The sequence below is a fragment of the Microtus oregoni genome, unplaced genomic scaffold, assembly GCF_018167655.1.
Source record: "Microtus oregoni isolate MIOR12 unplaced genomic scaffold, Mior012 000031F_ref0000149, whole genome shotgun sequence".
Lineage (NCBI taxonomy): Eukaryota > Metazoa > Chordata > Mammalia > Rodentia > Cricetidae > Microtus > Microtus oregoni.
In genome coordinates, this window is record NW_024543090.1 from 27,328,782 (window position 1) to 27,351,394 (window position 22,613).

At 41.4% G+C, this 22,613-nt stretch overlaps 2 protein-coding genes across 2 annotated transcripts in view; one reads left to right on the forward strand and one right to left on the reverse strand.

Annotated features, from left to right (window-relative positions):
• Fam227b (family with sequence similarity 227 member B) overlaps positions 1-22,613 on the reverse strand; it is a 157,055-nt gene that overhangs the window by 67,283 nt on the left and 67,159 nt on the right. The window contains exons 12-13 of the mRNA XM_041678864.1: positions 1,581-1,596; positions 159-160 (exon numbers count right to left, since the gene is read on the reverse strand). Coding sequence (XP_041534798.1) covers positions 159-160; positions 1,581-1,596 — 18 coding nt within the window. The remainder of the gene's footprint in view (positions 1-158; positions 161-1,580; positions 1,597-22,613) is intronic.
• Positions 1-22,613, forward strand: part of Fgf7 (fibroblast growth factor 7) — a 55,907-nt gene that overhangs the window by 17,114 nt on the left and 16,180 nt on the right. The gene's annotated exons all lie outside the window — the stretch shown is intronic.

Here is a 22,613-nt window from a genome sequence, read left to right on the forward strand (position 1 = left end):
GGAAAGCTTTCTGGTTGTTTTTTTTTTTCTTGAGACAGGGTTTCTCTGTAGCTTTGGGGCCTGTCCTGGAACTAGCTCTGTAGACCAGGCTGGCCTCGAACTCGCAACGATCTGCCTGCCTCTGCCTCCCAAGTGCTGGAACTAAAGGCATGCGCCACCACTACCTGGCTCCACTATCAAAGCAGTGAAGAGGCAGCTTACAGAATGAAGATAATAATCTTTACCAGCTATACATCTGACATGGGACTCATGTCTAGGATACACAAAGAAATAAGAAAACAAATACAAAGTAAAAAAATAATTCAATTGAAAAACAGAGCATGGAATAATTTATAATTTTTATTATTAACAATCTATATTGACCATGGAGCTGTGTAAATTTTTAAAGAAACATATTTTACTGAATTTATTACTATCTAATTTCATACAGTGAGTCTCCACAAGCAATACACTTTCATTATACCTAAGAACTTTTATCTTTTAGTAATTCTTAGGCATGATTAATATTCTGGGTAGCTCTCCTTGAGGTCAGGGATGTTTCCTGTTTCATTTTTGTTCCATAGACACAGTTTAGTACCCAGGATAGTAGGGATACTTGAATTAAGCCAAAAGATGCAAAGACAGGAGTCAGGAAAACACTCAATAGTTTCCTTCAACTCGGCACTTAAGAAAGTTTTTTTTAGTCTCAATTTTTTTTCTACTTATTTCTACTTGGCAATGTAAAATTTCTATTGTGTCCAGCTAATTTATTGTCTCTTAAAGTTATGGAAATTCACACTTTGCAGTATGTATATAATGACGTCAGTTGTATTTTTTTCCATCTCAGTACACTTCTCATCTGTTGGATTCCAGATTGCCAACTGTTCTATGGAATCCTTCTGCCCTTCAGTCCAAGCCTTCCACATTGCTTAGTAGTGAAGGCCAATGTGTGGACAATACCATGCACTCAGGAGGCATACTGTTCTTCCCTTGACAGATTATTGCATTCCTCTTGAATTTAGGGTCAGAGTTCCAAGGTCTATCTATCTGTATACTAAGTCTTCCCTGCTCCCTTCTCACCTATCCTTCCTTAGCCTTCACCTCCCACCTCAGCTACCAGACCAGAGCTTTGCATGTAGTAGTATATACCGATTATTTTATTCAACATTCTTTATACTTATCTACCTTAATTTCCCAGAGAACAAACTCAGTTTTTGCTATTTGGATCAGACACTCATTTAACATGTCCAACTGTTTTCTTCTCTGTGTCTTAGCATGCCACTATTTGGACTTCTAATTATTACATTCATCCTTATTTTTGATATGAAGTGTGTGCTGCTCATTCCAATCAAAAGGCTGGCTAGGAAGAAAGGCTGGAAATGGCAGAGACAAACCAGAGGGACAATAACTTGGAAGTATCCACTTAGAAACATCAAAAAGCTGTTCTGATGTATCTAATGTCATTCACGTAGGCATCATTCATTTTATTTATTTATTTATTTTTGGCATCATTCATTTTAGAGAGCATACGGTTTAGGTCAAGCTCCAATGCAGCCCATCCACGAAGGTCTGAGCTGGACAGAGAGTCCTGTAGTGTTAACCGAACACCAGGGACATCTTGTGCTCGCCTGCTATGTCTGCTCTCATGGGCTAGAAAAATTCCAAAAGTTCCCAGCTTTTTAAATACTCCTCACGTATCTGTGATTCAAGAACTAATTAAATACAAACATAGTGGATCATACTTGTAATTCCAGCACTTTGAAGGCTTGGCTGAGGCAGGAGGATTGCCATGAGTTTGAAGTCAACAAGGGTTGTAGGGTGAGACTGCCTTGAAAAATCAAAGGAGAGAAAAAGAAGAAAAACAATAAACTCTGAGCCATCTTTCAATTAACGAAGAGACAAAGTTGACAATTCAGAAAGCTGGGGGGTGTCTTTCATTGCTAATGGTTCTAATATGTTCTATTAGATGTGTAAAAAGTGCTCTCAGTCCAGCGCTCTGACTGACAGATGGACTCACACTTCTCCTGGGTAAAGTTCTTGCAGATCATAGATTGGTCCAGGAACATTTTCTGTCATTCCTCTTTTTTTCAGGTTAAACATCATAAAGTGAAAAACTAAGCATTATTATTCCAAACATAGACACTTTTCCCACTTGAAATTTGTTTTTGTCTTCATGGCATTTTAATCTAAAACAAATGGGCTTTTTATTTCAACACTGTTTATGTCTTGTTAACTTTTCTAATATGTTGGTTTGTATGAAATGCCCATTATCTATTAAGTTTAGATGATAATAGCTGTCCAGTTTTTAAAGATTATACACAACTATTTAAAACAGTTATTCTCATATTTTCAGATGAAATAAAAATAACATGATATATTTGAAACTTTTTAACACTAAATAAATTCTAATTTTTTATTATAGTCAAATTAAGTTATAATATTATAGTCATTTGAAATTAGAGAACTGTGAGTAAATAGCTTTCCCTATGATATTACTATTTCCTTGTTGAAATGTTAGCTCCACACTTTCCCATGCATCTGACAATTTTATATGACTTACTGTTTCCCAATAAAGACATTAGCTTTTTATTTAAATTATTTTTCATTTTAACTATGGCAGAATTCTGAAGATCAGTGTCTTAGGGAATGTTCCTATTTATTACTTGGAGAGGTGGCATTGGGTAATAAAGTATGCAGAAATAAAAAATAGGACTGTTCAATGTGCCTCCATAGGAAGTAATTTGGTAATTTGTGGCTGTTACCTATTAGTTTTCTTGGAAGAACAGAGCTCGGTGGGTTAATGTGGAGTTTCTCGGAGTGTACCCCAAGGGGTGAAAGGGGACACATGGGAAGAGTTAGGACTTTTCTAGAAGTGGGCATCAGCACATAGAGGTGGAAGTGGGGGTGGCAGTAAAGGTGTGGGGTGGGGATGGGAGTGGAGGTGGGCGGTTGGTGCAGGATCTTGATGGCAGACTTCTTCTGAGGACAGACAAGTAAAACTGCCACGGATGCAGTTGGGGAAGCCCCACCAGGGACTGGCTGTGCCCTGTCTACCTGCAGAACAAATATGGTGCAGGGGAAGTGGTGATACAGAGCCAGGATCTAAACAAAACACTCGGCATTGTTGTCTTTAACTTCAAATTGTGAAGAGAAAGGGGGGAAAGAACAGAGTAGAGTAGTGACCAACTGAGGGGATGGCAGCAGGGAGCAGCGATGGGGTGATCTCAACAGAGAAAGCAAAGGAATGCAGATACATCAGGAGAGGAAGAGAGGCCCAAGACAGAGGAGGGCAGCACACCCCGAGCAGGCATGCACTCTCGGCCCAGCAAACAGCCTGGGCTTTTGTGAGCGCCTCCTGAGGCACCAGATGAAATCGTGCTCTATGGCAGATGTGCCTGTCATTCTTACGGGGGTACAAAGCTCTCAGGAAGTAAGTGTTGTGAACAAAGAGACAACACAGAATCAAAAAGTCTACCTCAAGTCACGTGTACTTTATTATTTTTCCTAATTTAAAATCAACATATAGAATAATTGTATTTTAGAGCAATGACAATTTTATCAAAGCACATGGAAAATGGATAGAAAAAATACTAGTTTACAATTATGATTTTTGGTTGTTCTCTTTACTTTCTGAAGTGATTTCCACATTGTAGCAGATGTGAAACTTTTGAGGGACATGCACATAGATCTATCTGCATTTATATGTGCATACCGACTCTTTCTGCTTGACACGTGCAGCTGCTAGGTCCTATTTTAGGCACACTGTCACAGGACAAGAGAGGCCCCATCCTAATGCCCGGTAGTCTAAGTATTCCAAGACATAACTGATAATACTTCTCTTGAAGCTTTCCAAGAATGGGAACCTTAGGGTCCACTATGACTATAGCTGAAAACCCTCCCCATGGTCTTCAGAAGCCCAGGAGACCACACCTGCCCTCGCTCAATATGACCATCTCCCTCCTCACACTGCCTCACTTCCATTCTTCCTCCTTCTTCTTAGAGCACAGTGCTTGCATCCTGCCTTTCCCCAGCCTGTGCGCTCTCTGTGTGAATTAGTTCCTCCCTTAGGTATATAGGTAGCTCACCACACACCCCCACTTCTTTCTAGTCTGTTGATGGAGCTGCGGGCCGCTTCCTGGCACCTGGCCGCCCACACGGCTAGTTTTATCCGAAATAATTACATGGAAACTGTATTATTTTAAACACTGCTTGGCCCATTAGTTTTAACCTCTTATTGGCTAGCTCTTACATATTGATCTAACCCATTTCTAATATTCTGTGTAGCACCTCAAAGTGGCTTACCAGGAAAGATCTTAACCTGCGTCTGTCTGGAGTGGGAGAATCATAGCGACTGCCTAACTCGGCTTCTTTCTCCCAGCATTCTGTTCTGTCTACTCCGCCTACCTAATTTTCTGTCCTATCAAAGGCCAAGCAGTTTCTTTATTAATTAACCAATGAAAGCAACAGATAGACAAATGACCTTAACCAATAGACAGATGACTCTTCTCTATCACTAGTCTTTACAGAACTTTTTCCCACTGAGAATGAACCCAACCCACACACCTCCGCCTTCCCTCTTAGAAGTTGTCACTCTCCAGTACTATAATCTTTATCTCACATATCAACTCTTTCTCTAGCTAGAGGAGAGAGCAGGAGGCGTGTCTGTTTCATTCACTGTCACACACACACTACTGAAACTGGGCAATGGAATTACCAGCTAAGGTGGAAATTCCATAAACAGTCACTGATGATTGTATCAGGCAGCGCAGTGGACCAAGAGTGAAGGATAGAAAGAGAACAAGACAGGCTCCAGGCTCCAGGCTCCAGGGTTCATGGGTGGCAGAGTCAGGCCTGCCTCTCTCCTTACTCTGGCATCCCACTGTGACCATGTAAGATGGTCAGAATCAACTTCAGACTCAGTGGAAGCTCTTTTCTTCCCCTTCCTGTGATCCATGTCCTGTGGAGAGCTAAAATGAGTAATGCCGAGCCCAGAAGGGACTCATACTCTGTATTATAGAAGCAAGGACCACCGTTCCTTGTCCATGAAGTAAAAGGAGCAATAGCGGGCTATGAAAGGCTTTGAGACTGTACACGTTCCTGGGTCACTGAAAACAAAGTTCTTTCCTGTTTCCTAACAGAAGCTAGGAGTGATAGAGCCGCATGTAACATCAGACTAACTGCACGGCAGTTCTGGAGACAACTGCGGAGCTTTCCTTGTACCAGGCTCAAACACAAAGCAACTAATCACAACATCTAATTAAAATCTTAAAAGAGTCAAACACCGTTGGCATTGCTATTGTTTGATTTACAAATGGGAAGAAAAGTCTCAGAAAGAACAAGTGACTGACTAAACATGATCTGGAAACGGATGGTGTGGGCTTCCAGCACAAAAACAGGTTTAATTAATATGTTCAGGGCTTCTGTGCTCACGGCTGCTTTCTGGTGAGAGTTCAGAAATGGAGATGAGTTACAGAATTAGTGTTTCACATAAGGAACAGAAAACTGTGGTCTAGCACCATGCAGGCAATGACTTAACCAGCATCCCTAATAAATCTTAGCCTGTACTGATCAGGAGCCCAGACTTCTGCTTTCACCTAGCTATTATTACTATTATGAAGTTCACAAAAGTTATTTCATTTCTCTCAGGCTCACTTCTTTGGTGAGATGTTTCAACCACACTGATAGCTAGGATCTTATGTTTTGGAGTGTCCATAACGATTTTAAGCTACTAAAAATGCTTGGCTGGCTAGTAGGAACCTGGAGCAAGTCTTGAATAATAGCTCCACACCATACATAAGTATCCTCTCTAAATCTCAGACTGTAAGAACTCTAAGTAAGAGCTCTTGCTATTTAATTCCAGTTTATATAGGCTCACATAGGCTCACATAGGCCCTACCAGTTCTGGTTACTTATTTCTGCATGGAACAAGCTATCATGAGATCGACCTATATTTAATTTAAAATGAGACTGAGTTAATAAATTATCTTTACCAAATCATCCTTATACAATAGTGGTTTTAATACATTGAAGCATCTACATTTGATGCAAGATAATCTTTTCTAGGCTAAGCAATGTACACTCCCTTGACTACGACCCATGATGATCTCTCAGCCCTTCACTGCTTGCCAGTCATCTATGAATACCATCAACGATAGGGTACCCAGAATGCAGTGCTCCAAACTTAAAAGGGTTGAGCTGGAAGCAGCGAGATTGCTTCTCCAGTAACATCATAGCTGTTAGGACATCCTTGCCATGGACTTAGTGTGGAGTGGAGGATGACTCATCTTCAGCTTGTCTGTTAAAGTTCTAGATCTTTCTCAAATGAACTGATGCCAAGTTTGGTGTCCCCTGCTTTTAGACACACGCAGTTGTAATCTGGAATCTGAATTCATGATACTTTGCCTTTCTTTTATCTTGCATTTTACTTTGTTGGTGCCTGTTCAACATTTCAGTCAATTCTATAAAAACGGTAGGTGCAAAAAGGCGGCTGTTCAGAGAGCTGTCTTAACAGCAGGGATATTCTATCCCGTGGCTGGCTGCACTTAGGAAAGTGACTTCTGGAAATGCGGAAGGGACAGCTGAGTGGCATGTGCAGAGGGGCTGTCACACTCTCTCTAACTAGACCGCGACATCGCCATTCACACAAGCACATTACACAACCTCGGAGGGTGGAATGGCAAGGCGCGTGCCAAAGTTCTAGCAGTCATAACACTGAAAACAAATCTAAAACATGGAGTTGTGTGATAAACACGCTGTCTTACAGAGAAGCCGAGTACAAAGCGACTCACCGCAATGGCATGAGAGTAGCAGGGGAGCAAACTGAATCTGTCAGTTGACTCAGCTAACAGGAACTATTACATGGAAAACGGTGGAGCGGGGGTTCACGCCCTCTTTGCAGGCTCTCTACAGCTTTCTGCCCAACTGGACATCTCATTCCTTCCAATCCCGGTGCTTCTGTTGTGCTCCCAGGTGCCTAGTGCTCCTTGCCTGGTCCAATGTCACCGATTATGATTTTCTTTGACTCTGCCTTTCTACACTTTCCCGAATGACATTTTCGAGAGCCCTATTCACGCCTGTCATGACACTATATATTGTACTACAAAGGAACTTAACATGTAACTGTTTTAGGGAATGTCAAGTTTTAGTTGTAGCTTGGGGAAATAAGTTTAAGTGGAACAGTTAATCCCAGTGACTCAACTTCAGGAACTGAAATAAGACATTCTTTAAAGAAGAAGACTCCTTTATAGTGTTTGATTCTCACATCATAGACTTTCAGCTGTGTCCTTGATCATCAAACCTAATTCAATAATAGATCAATAAACTGAATTTTCTCTGTAGATGCATTTACAAGTCAGCCCTGTGTCCTATAAACTCTGTTCCAGCTACATGGCTGAGGTTCTCTGAGGCTGCCTTGTTATTTTGTTTCATATATGGACAAACCTGTGTTGAAAAGACATGTGAACTACAGATCTGATTAGCATGTCCAGAGCGATGTATTGCCCTGATTAATATCATCTTCAACGTGTCAGTGGGTACACCGTTATCGCCTATAAAATTGTTCTTAAAATTTTAAGTCAGACTTGAGTCACATGATCTAGAAAAACATGATCAGAAACAACCTGTGCAGTGTACACATATTTACCTTCAAAATATAAGATAGTATGATTTATATATGAAATAAATAGCAGTGTTACCAAATTCTAACCAATTTAGAATTTGATATTTTTTTAAAAAAATTTTAAACTAAAATAATATTTGAGCCGGGCGATGGTGGCACACGCCTTTAATCCCAGCACTCGGGAGGCAGAGGCAGGTGGATCTCTTTGAGTTCGAGACCAGCCAGGTCTACAGAGCTAGTTCCAGGATAGGCTCCAAAAGCCACAGAGAAACCCTGTCTCGAAAAACCCCCCAAAAATAATAATAATATTTGAGACTTTCCTAATGTGTATTTTATCCACATTTTCCCACACCTTCCTCCGTACTTCAATATTCTATGTGCTATCCCACTTCCTCTCAAATTCATGACTCCTCCTTCTGAGGGGGCCTTAAGTTCCATTAAGCATCCGTTGGTTGCGTCCAAAATATAAATGCCACTATTGCACTATTAGCACTATTGTGGCGGACTGGTCACTGGTGTGGTCCCCAGGCTTTACAGCTGGGTAGCACTACTTACCACCTTTCTCTCTTGGCAGTTTGGATAACACTTTGGGATACTATGGAGCTAGTGCTCAAGTGCAGGCTTCCAGGTCAGTTCCAGCTTGGTTCCGTCAGGTCCTGTGTTTGATGTGTGTAATGTCTTCGGCAATAGGGTTTTACCTCTCAATTTTGGGGAGGAAACTAGAGGCAATGGCAATAGCCTCTATTATTCTTGGGGTCTCTGGGACTATTCTGACCAACAATTGGAAGGGAGGTTTCCCATGCCTGGCACTAGAGGTTTGGTTAGATAGTCAATGGCTCTTGGAGGGACCATTATCACCACAATGATATAACTTAATTTAAATTATATTATAGATTCATATATAATATATTCACATATGTGTGTGTGCTCATTTATGGTATATACATTTTTTAATATTTTCCCATGACTTTTTCAAACATTCTTACTATTATGTATCCCCCTTTCTTTCCTTTAACTCTGTATTGCTCTCCCTCCTCCCTCCCCAGTTAAAGTCCCCCTTACTTTTTCCATCTCCCCCTCTGCAGCACCTGTGCCCAACTCTATTCCTCTCTAGAGATCCTTCTCCCTTACATCATGGTCCCCTTTTACTTTCCTGGTTTCTGCAGTTAATTGAGGCTCTGTACTCACATCTGAAGATTTGGAGTTAGGAACCACAGATGTGAGAGAACATGTGTGTTTGTTTTTCTGGGTCTGGGTTATCTCACTCAGTATAATAGTTTTTGTCCATTCATTTGCCTATAAATTTCATGATTTAATTTTTCTTTAAAGATGAATAGAATTCCATTTTGAATATGAACCATAATTTTTATTACCCTTTTACCAGTTGAACAACATTTAGGTTGTGTCTTTTCCCTAGCTGTTGTAAATAGTGTGGCAATGAGCACGGCTGAGCAGGCATCTGTGGAGGAGGATGTCAAGCCCCTTGGGATTATGCTGAGGAGTGCTAGAGCCGGGTTATACGGTGGATCTACTTCTACCTTTCTGAGAACTCATCATACTGATTTCTCTGTGGCCAGTCATGACCTGGAGTAAGAAATGGCTGTTCATTATCCCCACTCCTTTTCAATAAAGCACTTGGACCACTAGCTAGAGCAACAAGCTGAGGGAAGGAAATGAAAAGGGATGTAAATAGGAAAGGAAGTCAGATGAGCACTATGTGCAGATGGTGTGCAGAAAAGCCTGTAGCCTTTCTCTGTACCAATCGCAGATGTGCTGAGAACGATGGCAATACTCCCACTCATAGTAGCCTCAAAGAACATCCAGGAGTAACATCACCGAGACAGTAGAAGACCCATGAAATGAGAGCTTTTATATCCTGAGGAAAGAGACTGTAGAAGACACTAGGAGATGAGAAGACCTCCCAAGTTCACGGCAGAATTAACATTGTGGAAATGGCCATCCACCTAAGGCAATTTACAGACCCAAAGCAGTCCCTATAAAAATCTCCATGTAACACTTTACAGAAACCAAAGAAACCATCCTAAGATCCATATGGAAATACAAAAGGCCCTAGAAAGCTCCAGATCAATCCCACACAAAAGAAGAATGCTGGAGAAATTTCCATACCAGATTTCAAGCTATATCACAGAGCTATAGCAATAGAATAAAGATCTTCACAAGTGTTTGACATTCTCAGCAATTAAAGAAGTGCCAATTAAAACTGCTTTGAGATTTCATCTTACCCTAGTTAGAACGGCTATGATGAATAAAACAACTGAGAACACAGGCTGGCGAGGATGTGGGAAAAGAGAACCCTCATTCTGAGTCAGCTAATTTTTAGAGAAAGTTCTCAAGGCTTTCTTGAAGACTGATACCACCAAGTTTTATTTAGAATTGTTTTTAACTAAGTTTTTAAATTCACATTTGCATGGCAGTTAGTAGGGGTTAAGTAAGTCCTTTGAAGTCTTCTGCCTAGGGGAAAAAAGCTAAGATACATTTTGCATTAAGGTAGTAACGTATTTTACATGTGGATTTTTCAGTTATAATTCATGAACTGAACATCTAGTAGGTAAGACCCATTCAGAATGTGAGAGTTTGGGTTAAATACATAGATAAGAAATAGAAATTCAGAAACATTTTCTCAATGTCATATCCAACTTAATTATTTGACATATATTCAGAAATTTATTTCTTAACTAGAATTTAAAATATTATTAATTCATATTTGTGAAAACTGAAATAAACACTGGCAATAATTTACCTCTGAACTTTGTGTGAAAAATTATGATGATGAGACACATCATAGGTAAAGCTGCTGAGAGAATGGAAGTATTGTTTACAACAACATGCTATACAAAATAGCTGGGATTAGGATGCAGGCCTGGGCTCTGCACACCAGTGTGGCTGTAACAAGAGTATAGTAAGTTCAGGGCCAGCCGGAATAAACAGCAGGTTCAACACCATTCACAGACTGAACAGTCTCCCCCGTCCTAAGTTCATCAGTTCAAGAAACTTTCATGACTATACTAACTAGATGCTGTCTTTGTCATTATAACGAAAAAACTAAGATGAAAAGGAATACATCCCAATCCCAGTTGCTATCTAGGAAGTCGTGATGGCCGAGCAGGCCATCTGGAGTCACAGAAAAGATGCTGCTTGCAATGGCTTCATCCCAAGCTATCGTACAAGTTAGAATGGTTAATATCCGGAGGCCTTCGTTTCTTTACTTCTGAAAAGATTGTCACAATTTTAAATGGAAGAAACCACATTTGGGTCACTCAAGTTATCTGTTCACACAAGGGTTCCAAGACTGGGTGGGATACCAGAGGACAGCTGCCCTTGGAGGCACCAGCTCAGTCCCCCCAGTCTCACCAGCCCCAGTAGCGCTCCTGCTTTGTGCTGACGCTGTGCTGAATGCCAGACATACAGGCAGCAGACTGACAGAGCGTTTGTAATGTTGCATTTGTTACAGATGGACTGTGGGTCTAAAGTGAGTTGATTCTATATTATTCTGTCTTGAAGAGTGTGTGAGGAATGCATCTAAAGTGAAACTTTTGCCAGTAATTGGACCAGTGATAGCTTGCTAGTGTGCCCGAGAGCCCCGATTTAACCACGAGTACCACGGAAAGCCAGTGTTTTTCAAAATAATTGTAATAAGGGCATGATGAAAGTATAGACACTCCAATAGATTTCAAAACTTTTGCAGAATTTGTGGCTGGGTTCACTATTATTGATAAAAATAACTTGGAAAATGCGCTTGTCCAGCTGCTTCCCATCCCACTGTTTCTTTCAACTTCTAAACAAAACTCTTTGCTTCTTTCACAAAAGCATCTGTTGTGTTCATCAAATATGGTGATTTTAATATTAATAATATTGAATAACTTTTAATAACATCTTATCAAAACTCTTTTACTTCCAAACAGACATTTAAAAATGGCAACACGTACATAAACGGTTTCAGTGTTTGAAATACCTTTGTCGGCTATTTTTCTTGTTCAGAATGGAAGAAAATAGAGCACCCTCTATTTGATGTATAATTAACAGGAGAAAATTTCCATTTCGATTCATGTGTGCTATTTTACAGTTGCGCATTGTTGAACTGCAGCCCCTCCTCCCCCCAGCCCCGGTACTCAGAAATATACTCCACCCAACTTTTCCTCTGGAGTTCCGAATGTGGTAGAAATTGCCCCAGAATGCTACTTGTGTTTCTTAAGAGGGTGTCAGGAATACTCTGGAAGAAATTTCCATTAACATAAATAACTGAGCCTGGGGAGTTGTGACATGGCTTCATGTGCTCATGCCGCTCCTGCCCTATTTGTTACTGTCCTTAAGAGACACTCTAAAGCTGTCAAGCAAGTCTAGACTCCATATTAGAGAATTCTATTTTTGTTGAACATCTTTCATTGCTTTTTAAAAGTTCTTATTCCAGATATGATGTGTTTTGGAGCTAACGCTTCAGAATTTCGTATGTTACTCAATTTCCCTCTGAGCCTGAAATTATGACTCCAATTCCCTTACCGTACTTGACGAACACAATAGATACTTTTGTGGAAGAAGCAGAAAGCAAAGAGCTTTATTTAGAAGTTGAAAGACATAAGGGGAAGGAAAGCAGCTGGACAGTGTCTTCCATGACAGGTCCTTTCTGCCAGTGAGAATCGCTTGGCGGGGCTAAGGAAAGCTAATGTAAAGCGCACTGCTGTGTGAGTAACGCGCTGGAAGGAGCATTTCTCAAAAGATGTAGTCCAACGCTTAAACAAGTACAGCAGCTATAAGTGGGCAAGCGTTCAACTAGACATACGGGAACAAATTAAAAACTCAAGAATCAGGGACTACACAGCGGAATGTCATAACCGCGTGAGAGGTACAATGAAGGCAGGTACCAGACCAGTTTTCACTGAAGAGAGTGGGATGTAAGTTTGTGGATTCCCTAAGAGGTCAAAACAGGAGAGGGGTGCTTGAGCCTGGGTTTGAAAGGTAAAATGAGGACAGGTGAGCTTAGGTAGAAGGTGCTGTGCTGAGTTGTGAGGATCAGCAGCGAGGTAGTATCATTGACAAGAATGTGGGCACGCTTGCTTCCCAGTCTACTTCCCTCTTTCACGGAACCCAGTTATTCCCACATCATGGAGGTGGAGATCTGAGATTTAAAAGCCAGCTTCATCCCGTCACGATGTGAGGTGTGAGTGAGTGGGCCAATCTAGATTGGAAGTCACATCTTGAAGTCAGTTATTTTTATTACTGTGCTATGGTGCTAAACTAGGAGGGCTCCAAAGTTTAAGGCAAGACTTTGGATTTGGAGAAAGCAGGAACCCTTTGCTGGGTGGATTAGAGTTGGGGAGAGAGTGAAAAAGACTAAGTTCAGTATGGCAAGAATGGTGCTGATGACGGACACTGGAAAGAGAGGGCCCATGTACCGCCCAGTAGATGGAATCTGTGGTAAGTGGTAATTCAGTGTGGAAGAGGAGAAATAGGAATATCTTTAAAAAAGATTTCAGTTTCAAAGCTTAATGGTTTGGAAAATAATGATTCCATTAAACAAAACAGGAAAATCAACAGAACAAAACTCTGGCAAATATACCCATTTGAGTAATTTTTTTCATAAAAATACACACAATAATTTTTGTGAGCATATATATTATTAAATTCCTCAAGCAACTGATTTTTTTTACATGTCTATGGATCAAGAAGAGAGAAATGATACAATGCTGATTTGGAAAAGAAGTCTGTGAAAATGCTGATGGACTTCTTGGAGGTTCATTGAAGTGAGCCCAATGTGCCAACAACAGTAGTCAATTCAGGGTCTATTAATCCAGTATTTAGAGAACAGCTGACAAATCAGTGTTTTATTTATGGTGTTATTTTAAAATTAGCAGAGCTATGATGAATTGTGTTAAGGAAACAGGAGTTTCCGTAGCTGTCCACTAAACGATGTGTCTTTGGAAAGGCTCATAACAGGTTCACAGTAAAATGTAACAAAGTAGTGTAGCTTTTGTGCTCCTGTTGGAATCGGGGGTTTTGAGCCTCTACTGATGTTATTTATCTTGGGCTGGGTAGCACTTTCTTAATTGGTACCTTTCCCCCAACTCACTTGTTGCTGGCTGATCAAATGAGATAAAACACATAAGGAGTCTTTGCAAACTTGGTGTTAAGGTGAGGCTTCAGTGTGAAGAGATGGATAAATCAAGATATTTACATTACCATGATAAACTACATACTCTCAGGGGGAAGAGAACCAAGCAAACAGAGGACATTTAAGCAGTCATAATCCACAAGTAAGCTATTACTTGGCTCTGAGTCGTCTTCAAAGGTCATTGGAGCGCATAAGCGTTCACTTTCAGCCGCAGGAAACTTGTGTTTCTAATTAATTATCATTTAAAGGCTTCAGTTTTATTTGGATTATTTTTCATCCAAGATTTTCCTGTTCCCTCTTTCCCAATTTAAGACTCAACACACTTCATGCATTTTAAGATAATGCTCACTAGAAGAGGCTCTTTAAGAACAATGACTAAATCTTGCTTTTGACCACTGCCAAGCTCTTGTCTTTATAGAAATCACAGCGAACTTTATGTTCTCATATTTTCTGACTTTCATACAAATAAAAATGTAATACATGAGAAAATAAAACATAAAACCCACTTTCTGATAATGTTTCATAAAAGCAACAAGATTAGTTACAGCTGTGGATACTCCTTATGTCCCTAAAATCTTGGTTTTTCTGCAAATTAATCTTTGAGGTTCACCTACTGAAAAACTTATGAATCGCACACAAAGTCCAAGTGCCTTCCCTTTGCACAAGTATTTTTGTCTTTAACTTCTACTTAACTTTTTTACCTTATTTATTGTGTATGTAAGTGTTTGTGCATGTATGAGTGTATTGTGTGAGAGTATATATGTGTATATGTGGATGAGCATGTGTGAATGTGTGAGTGTATTGTGAGTATGTGGGCATGGATGTGTGTGAGTATCTGTGTATGAGAACGTGTGTGAATATGTATCTGTGTGTATGAGTGTGTGTATGTGTGGCTATGCGTGTGTGTTGAGTGAGTGTGGAGATCACAGAATAACTAGCAGGAGATGGTTCTTCCCCGCACCGTGTCTGGCTAGCGGGGGAACTCAGGCTGCTACCCTTGGCAAGCACCTTTACCTCCTCAGCCATTTAACTGGTCCTCTTTATAATGAACTACTACCATATAGTTAATACTTAATCTTCTCTCTTCTATTTTTGATGACACAATACAAAAATTGTAGACTATTGACTTTCCTGGAAAGCTCCAAATAGCATGGCAGAGATGGGCATTTGTCCATGCTGGACCATGTCTGAGCATGGGTTCCCCCTTCTAGGGGCACTCGGGTGATGTCACAACCACTGTTTGCGTCCTGCAAACTTGAAGGCTGTCTTAGCCACCCACCATCTGCAGTCACAAAGGGCAACAAGGCCTCTTCGGAGCTCCTCTTCCACGTGCTGCACATTCTTGTAGTGTTGTGTGCAGTTGCCGTTTTTAGATAAGACAGTGAAAGTGAGAAATGAGCTTCATTTAGTCGTGTGTTAAGTGTACTTCCTTTCCTGAATGCAAAGTGAGCAGCATTAGAACTCTTTAACACACCTCAGGGCCCTCTTCTATCTCTTTGCGAATTTTGCTCGTATGTAAACCTATGGCCTGGGGGGTCGTTATAATGGTCCTGGTACCACAGCAGACGTTATTCAAAGCAGTCATCTCTTGGGGCTTCGGGGGCAAAGGCAAAGCACAAACTGTGCTGGGGAGATGTGTGTGGGAATGTGCCGGAGCTGCCTTCCTCTCAAGACCGGTATTCATGTCCTCCTAACACCATGTGGGTAGTTTAACATGAACAAAAAGCCGTGCGGCAGGAGCGTTTAAAACATGGACCCTCATGAAACAGGGAAAGCTACAGACCAGAGCCTCCTCTTTTATTCTGGAGACTCCATTGTTCAATTCTTACTGGCTCATCCACTGCATAGTGTTATTTTTGGAGACTGAACCTCAGGCTCAGGGAATGCTAAGCAAACATCTACCCCTGGGCCACATTCTCAGTCCCTCAATACAATTTCCACAGCTGTCATCCTCTTCCCAACGCCGGACTTCATGACTTTCTCATCTGTCTTTACCAAGAACAGACTCTGTGTTTTTGTTAGTGTTTGCTGTGGCCTCCTGTGCAAAGAAAATGCAGCCAGAGCATCATGTGTCCTTGAGGAGGCTGGCCCTGGACTCTGACAAGGTGAAGAAAAGCGGTATCTTTTCTCTGATCCCCGCTGAAGTCTTATAAACTCTCAAACTCAGTACCTCTAGATGGCCATAAATTTCACACCTAGTTCCCTAATACAGCCCTAATCCACACACAGGTACGGATATGTCAGGACACAGAGGCTAACACTATGAAAGGTAAAGCCTGCTCTAGTGGAATATAATATAATTGACTGCAGTCTTTGTTCTGTGTCTCTAGAGTCTAAATAAGACCTCTGACCATGCAAATTCTGGAATGCGTGCACTGAAATTAACTCAGACTCTGAATCTGCAGCGCTGTGACTCTATTGTTCTCCCTGCTTCTAGCCTGACATTTCCTCAGTTCAGGCGATCATTACTAAACAAGCGAGGTGGGAGTACTAGCAAATTCCAGAAATGTTCAAGCCATAGCCAAGTCATAAAACACGTATTTTAACCCACACATTGTATTCATTATAGTCTGAAAAATAGGATTTTTGAAGCCAGTCAAGTATATAATGATTAAACAACCTGAAACCCCTCTGGCACTTCTAAAACCTGTACAGTTTCTCTGTCTTGGCAACATGATGCTTTGCCCTGAGTAGATATATTAGAAGCTAGAGTTGTGTGGTATTTGTGTGGGATTCAAATTTCTAAGAAGAGGCTTTGTCACTTGCCATATGATGTTTTGCTTTCAGTTTTTCATTTTCCAAACAATGTCCGGCTCGGACACTACCATGTTGAGCCGCAGTGTGGACAGCCGGCATGCCCGTGGAACAGACTCTCCATTTTCCAAACAATGCCCAGCTCGGACACTACCTTGTCGAGCCGCAGTGTGGACAGCCGGCATGCCCGTGGAACAGACTCCTTGATGCCGTCGCCTATCTCTTTCATTTTCCTTGGTCACCTTTCATTTTGTTTGCTTTTCCTGATTCAAGTGTCGTTCATCTTGATGGATTTCTTCAGGGCTTTCAGGCCTTCAGAGGTTCTCACTGACAGTTCTAGAGTCAAAGACTCTTCCTTGGTGTTTTGTCAGTTAGCTCCTTTGCCACTTGAGGTAAGTGTGGGTCTTATATTCCAAAAGATAGCTAATTTCAAAGAAGCTTGCAACTTACTTCAGTGTTCTGCATATACACATGACAGACCCATGTATAATGCTAGACATTGGTTGGTACAGATTAGCAATCTTTTCTGCAGTTGGTACCAAAGCTATGAAAAGTGTGACATACTACATGGTTTTCAAAGAAAGGAAGATAGGATGTGGTGGGGTGATGGTTTAAAGGGAACTAAGGGAACATGATGGATTGGATTAGGGTGGCAGGAGAGAACAGGATAGAGGAGGTGTTGTGGTTTGACTGAGGATGGCCCCATAGGCTCATAAGTTTGGATACTGGGTCACCAGTTGGTGGAACTGTTTGGGAAGGATTAGGAGGCGTGGCCTTGTTGCAGGAGGTGTGTCATTGGGGGCAGGTTTTGAAGTTTCAAAAGGCCACACCACTCACACTTAACTTTCTCTGCCTCATCGTGTGTCAAAATACAAGCTCCAGAGCCATGCCTGCCTGCCTGCTGCCATTCTCCTGGACATGGTGGCCAGGCACTCACCCTCTGAAGTTGTAAACCACAATAGACATTTTCTTCTATAAACTGACCTGAGCACGGTGTCTTATTACATCAATAAAAAAGTAACTAAGACAGGATGGAATGCAGAGGGTGATTATAGCACTGAAGACATTTTGAAGAAGTTATATGGAAAACAAGCTACTATTCCAGAGGCTTCCATATATACACTTGCGTGAATATATGTATATACTATATGCTCATAATAGGAGTAAAATGGAATTGCCCTATGTCAGGACAACAATGCCTCTATTAGACACGACAAGCTAACAAATCATAATCCCAGTGCCAGATTCCTGGAGCTACTAGCCAGTGAGACCCTTTAGACTCACAAACATTCAGGATACTGCAATGCCATTGGTTATCCTCCAAAACTAGATGGAAAGACCCTGAAGACACTGTGCACTTGAGTCACAGAACATAATGCTGACCTGGAAGACTCATCTCTACTGGCTACCTTTCATAGTGCTTGAATGTGCTGGGGATGCTACCGGAGAGGAAAAGCAATCACCAGTTTCATGTGGCTGAAAACCCTGCCAGCTACATGACCTGGCAAGACATGACCTCTGGTGAAAAGGGTGTCATGAGCATCATCGGAGTGACCAAACACTTTCTGACTGCATTTAAGGCCTGCTCCACAAGAGAAACCCATACCTGGCACAACTGTCAGATCAAGGACCTGTGCTAGACAGATACTAGATCCAAGCGACGACCAACTGTTATCATTCTGCTAACTGGATATGGTATTAAACTGACTCAGTGATTTCTAGTTATACTAGTAAATTACCGCATCTCTCAAGCTTCATCAGAGACACTTCTACTTGTAGTAGATGGTGATTAGCACAGAGATGCATGACAAGTCAACCATAAATAGGACATTAGTATCGCACAACCTCTTCCTAAGGCTTAGAAGTCACTGGGGAAGAGGGGGTGGGAGGAGTATAAGAACCACAGGTGGCAGATGACTACAGAAATCCTGGCCCAGGCGCAGCAGGCAACTGTTCATACGAACTCACAGCAATTGCTACGGCATGCGTGCACAGACTGGCATAAAATCAAGCCAGGCCATATCCCGACATGGAGAGAAGAGCAGAGCACCACATCTGACCCTTAGGACGAGGGATAGCTTCTGGAAGAGAGAGTCAGTTTTCTCTAACGTGTGGCTTTTGGTAAACTGACCACACTTCAGTGAAAGGCTACACATCCAAGAATATGTTGACAGCGCAAACTAAACCTGCTGGCTGTGCAAACAGGAGGAGCACACAAAGCTGGGTTGTTATGGAAAGACGGAGGCACATCTGGGAGGACTTGGAGGAGGGGCTGAATATGAGCAAAACGTGTTTTATGAAGTTCTCAGAGAACTAATAAAGTTTTCCTAAAGGTAGTGGGAGCAGCACTGAGATTTTAAGAACAATTTTGATATTTTATTAAAATAATGCTTAAAAATCATGTTGATTTTTCTTATCCTAATTATTGTATATCTAGTTTGAGATTAGATGGTTAAATGGTTTCTATTTGCACATAGTTCCTGGCCTAGGTTTTCTTTATATCTTATTCCCATACAAAAGGGAGGCTCTGTATCCATCTTTACTACACTGAGGTTTTGACAGGGGGCCATGACCGAGTTTGCTGCCGCCTCCTGCTCCTTCTCACACACTGGATAGATCCAGTCTATTCCAGAAACATCTTTGCTTCACACTCGCAGCCCCCTTTCTCCTGGGCCCACAGTTTACAGCCTTCCCCGGCCTGGCTGAGCTTTATGTCACAGTGCATTGTCACGATCCAGTCTCGGTGCACAGAGGTGGAGAGGGCTGGCCACGGTGACTGGTCAGAAGGAGGGACGAAGCTTCCATTGCCCGGTGAAGCCAGCACTGCCCTCCCTCTCTCCATTCAGTTAGCTTAACTTTACCTTTCCTTAAAACACAACTTGGAAAGATTTAAATAATCAAACTCTGAAAGCAATTTAGACCAGCGAAGATGGCAGGCCAAGAAGATGACGGCTCTGGAAGGTGGCTGATAAATGGTAAAATTAATTTTATACTTAAAGCAAATAACATTGTCTTCTCCGGGTTCTAATTTGGGTCTATATACAGACACACGTATATATTAAAGTTTGGTATGCTGAAATTTTCTTTCTAAATATCAATATCAATTTAAAGTAACTCTAAACATTGCCTCTAGATAACCAGCATTGCTCCAAAGGATCTAAAATCAACATCACCTTGAGATTTCTAAAGTATATATCTTAGCCCCCTCAGAAGAGCTTAGGGTTTGCCCACTTACACAAATACAACCTATTTTTAGGAAACAAGTATCCTCACATCAAATCCTGATCACGCACTTTTGCCTAGACCAGAGTTATCATGTCTTCGCGGGTCTGCCTTCTGTCAGCCCTCCTGCCACTGCTGCTGGAGGTGGCTTTCACAGGCATCTCAGTTCCTTCCTCTTCAGCATAAAAACCCAAATGCAGCTAGCCACATGTGTCTCTTCATGAGCTAGCCTTGCCTCCCACTCTTGTTTCTTTCCCTAGAAATCCACCGTCTTTAAAACTATAAATATATTTAACAGTGAAATTCCCCAGGTATCAAAAACAACTCGACTTAGTTGACATTTTTAGAATTACTCTTAAAGTAAGAATATATAGTGAAAAATCAGATCATGCTACCATCTTTGAATCAATGGAGTAAGCTAATGATAATAAACTTTGGAACATGAGCCATTCATAAAAAGGTAGACCGGAAACTAGCAGGTGCATTTAAGGCTTTATTTACACTTACTGGTAGTGTGCATGTATTTGCACACGTGCCACAGCATCCACGTGGCAGTCAGAGGGCTTTCAAGGGTCAGTTCTCTCCTTTCATTACATCGGGCTCAGGGATTGAACTCAGATCCCCGGACTTCGCAAAGAGTGCCTGTATGGACTGCGGAGTCATCTTGCCAGGCCTAGTGTAATGAATTTCACAGTAAAATTAAAAATTGTACTAATGAGATAAAAGGCACCAATAATGACCTCTTAAGTAGAATGCACCAAAAAAATCACTTGAATGTTGCCCTAAAGATGTTATATTAACATGAAGTTATAGTAAAAAAAATGACCAACAAAATAATGGGGACAATGAGGGAAAATGTTAGTACACAAAATATATAATACCCCGGATAAACAGTATAGTATGTCTACATCTGGAGTACAGATGTCGTTCTTCTTGCTTGGCAGTAATAACAACTACAGAGTACAATGAAAACATCCTAGAATTAGAATGAATGAATGAATGATGTAGAATATATATTGTATGACACAGGCTAAAAACCATTTGGGCTCTCCACTAGAATAGACAGTATCTATTCATGTGACCATTAAGATAGATTATATTTAGTATTTTTAGAATTATCACAATACGGGTAAGAACAAAGACATGTTGATTAACTCATGAAAGATGAGAGTTCGTGTGTGCACTGAGGTGGGATGTGCTGGAAGGAAGACAGGTAAATAGGTGTGTTCTGCTATATCACGACAGAAACACATGGAAGTTATTACCTACACCAGAATTGCAGGCAAAATACAAGTAGGCTGAAACAAAGCCCAAAGGGGAAATTTTATAGTTGGAGGGAAAACTGAAGATGTTTGTAGTTCTCTCAGAACTTTTCTGAGTTTCATCAAAGTGATCTGAGATGAAATATTATTTGAGTAAATAATGGGATTTTGTACTTATCTAATTAAGTAAACTCTGAGACTATCATAAAAATCAGGAGGAAACTTGCTATTTCTAGTTATCTTTTAACTTCGATTCTTACAGTTTATACAGATCCCCAATTAAGGCAAGCATTAATTCTTCAGTCCTGGAAGTAAGCTTCCATTGCTAACTTATAACTCGATTCATTGGCTGGCAGGGGCTCCATATATCTTTCTGTGTCCTTCAGAATTTGCTGAGTGCTGACCAGGTAGAGATTCAGATACAGCACTGGGGCTTTCGTCTTTACTAGCACAAGACAGTCCAGTGTATGAGGCAGCATGTGGGAAACACTGCAGCAGAGAACCCTGGGACATTGTGGGAGCTGCTGGGTGGAACTGGGAATGGGCTGGGACTTTCATGGTCTGAAGAGAAAATGAGTAAGCCCATGTGCCGAGGCCAAAGAACAATTTGTAAGGGAACAACGGGAGAAAGTGACAGAAGAAGGCTGTGGTCAGATGTTGGAGGGCTTCAGGAGGTTTTGTTTTCCTCTGCTTTTGACAGAGTGCACACCCAAAGTATTTGAAAGACTAGACTAACTGTTATGCCACATCCTTTATGTATGCACTAAGGCCGAATGTCAGGTCAGAAAGGCTAGGGACAGATCGATGGGTGAAATAGAACGATCCCCTCAATACTGGGGATGGCGATGGAAATGGCAGAGAAGAGCTGTGTGCCGGAGTTAGCACTAGAGTTCCCCACAGAAGTTGCCATGCCTTCTGTCCTTAAAAAATATGTTTTAGTGTAAATAGACGCTTTGACTCTCTTCTCTTTCCTTGAATTTTTCATTTCTTCGTGTTTTTCCCTTTCCTTTCCTTTCCTTTTCTTTTTTCTTTGAGACAGGGTTTCTCTGTAGCTTTGGATCCTGTCCTGGAACTAGCTCTTGTAGACCAGGCTGGCCTCGAACTCACAGAGATCCGTCCGCCTCTGCCTCCCGAGTGGGATTACTGGCGTGTGCCAGCACAGCCCGGCTGAATTTTTCATTTCTGTAAAAGCATCTTAACTACCCCACATCACAATTTGTTATTTAGAGTGACATTATTAGAAAAAGACATCCACTTAAGCCTTCCTAAGAGCCCAACGGTGAAGAGAGCTTTAAATCATTCTCTCTTTTCTCGGTGCTGACACCCAGCGCTGAAACCGCATTGCTTAGAATTATCTCACTGTGTGGGCGGCAGAGCGTCCCATCCTTTTCCCGTTTGTACTCCTTTCTCCCAGCAGTCTCACTCTTGCTGCTTGTGTGCCTGCCCAACTCCTTTACATTCAACCAAATTCCTCTTTAAGAAACTGTCTTCACGGACACCGCAGAGTTTATCTTATCTCTATCCCTCTGCCAGGGAACGGAAACCCGGTGTCCTATTAAGACGTTAGTTGGACTTCAGGGAGGCCAGAGAGACTTTCTAGGTTGGGGGAAGCTATTGCTTCAGTTGTTTCTAATTCTCATGAAGTGCGGTT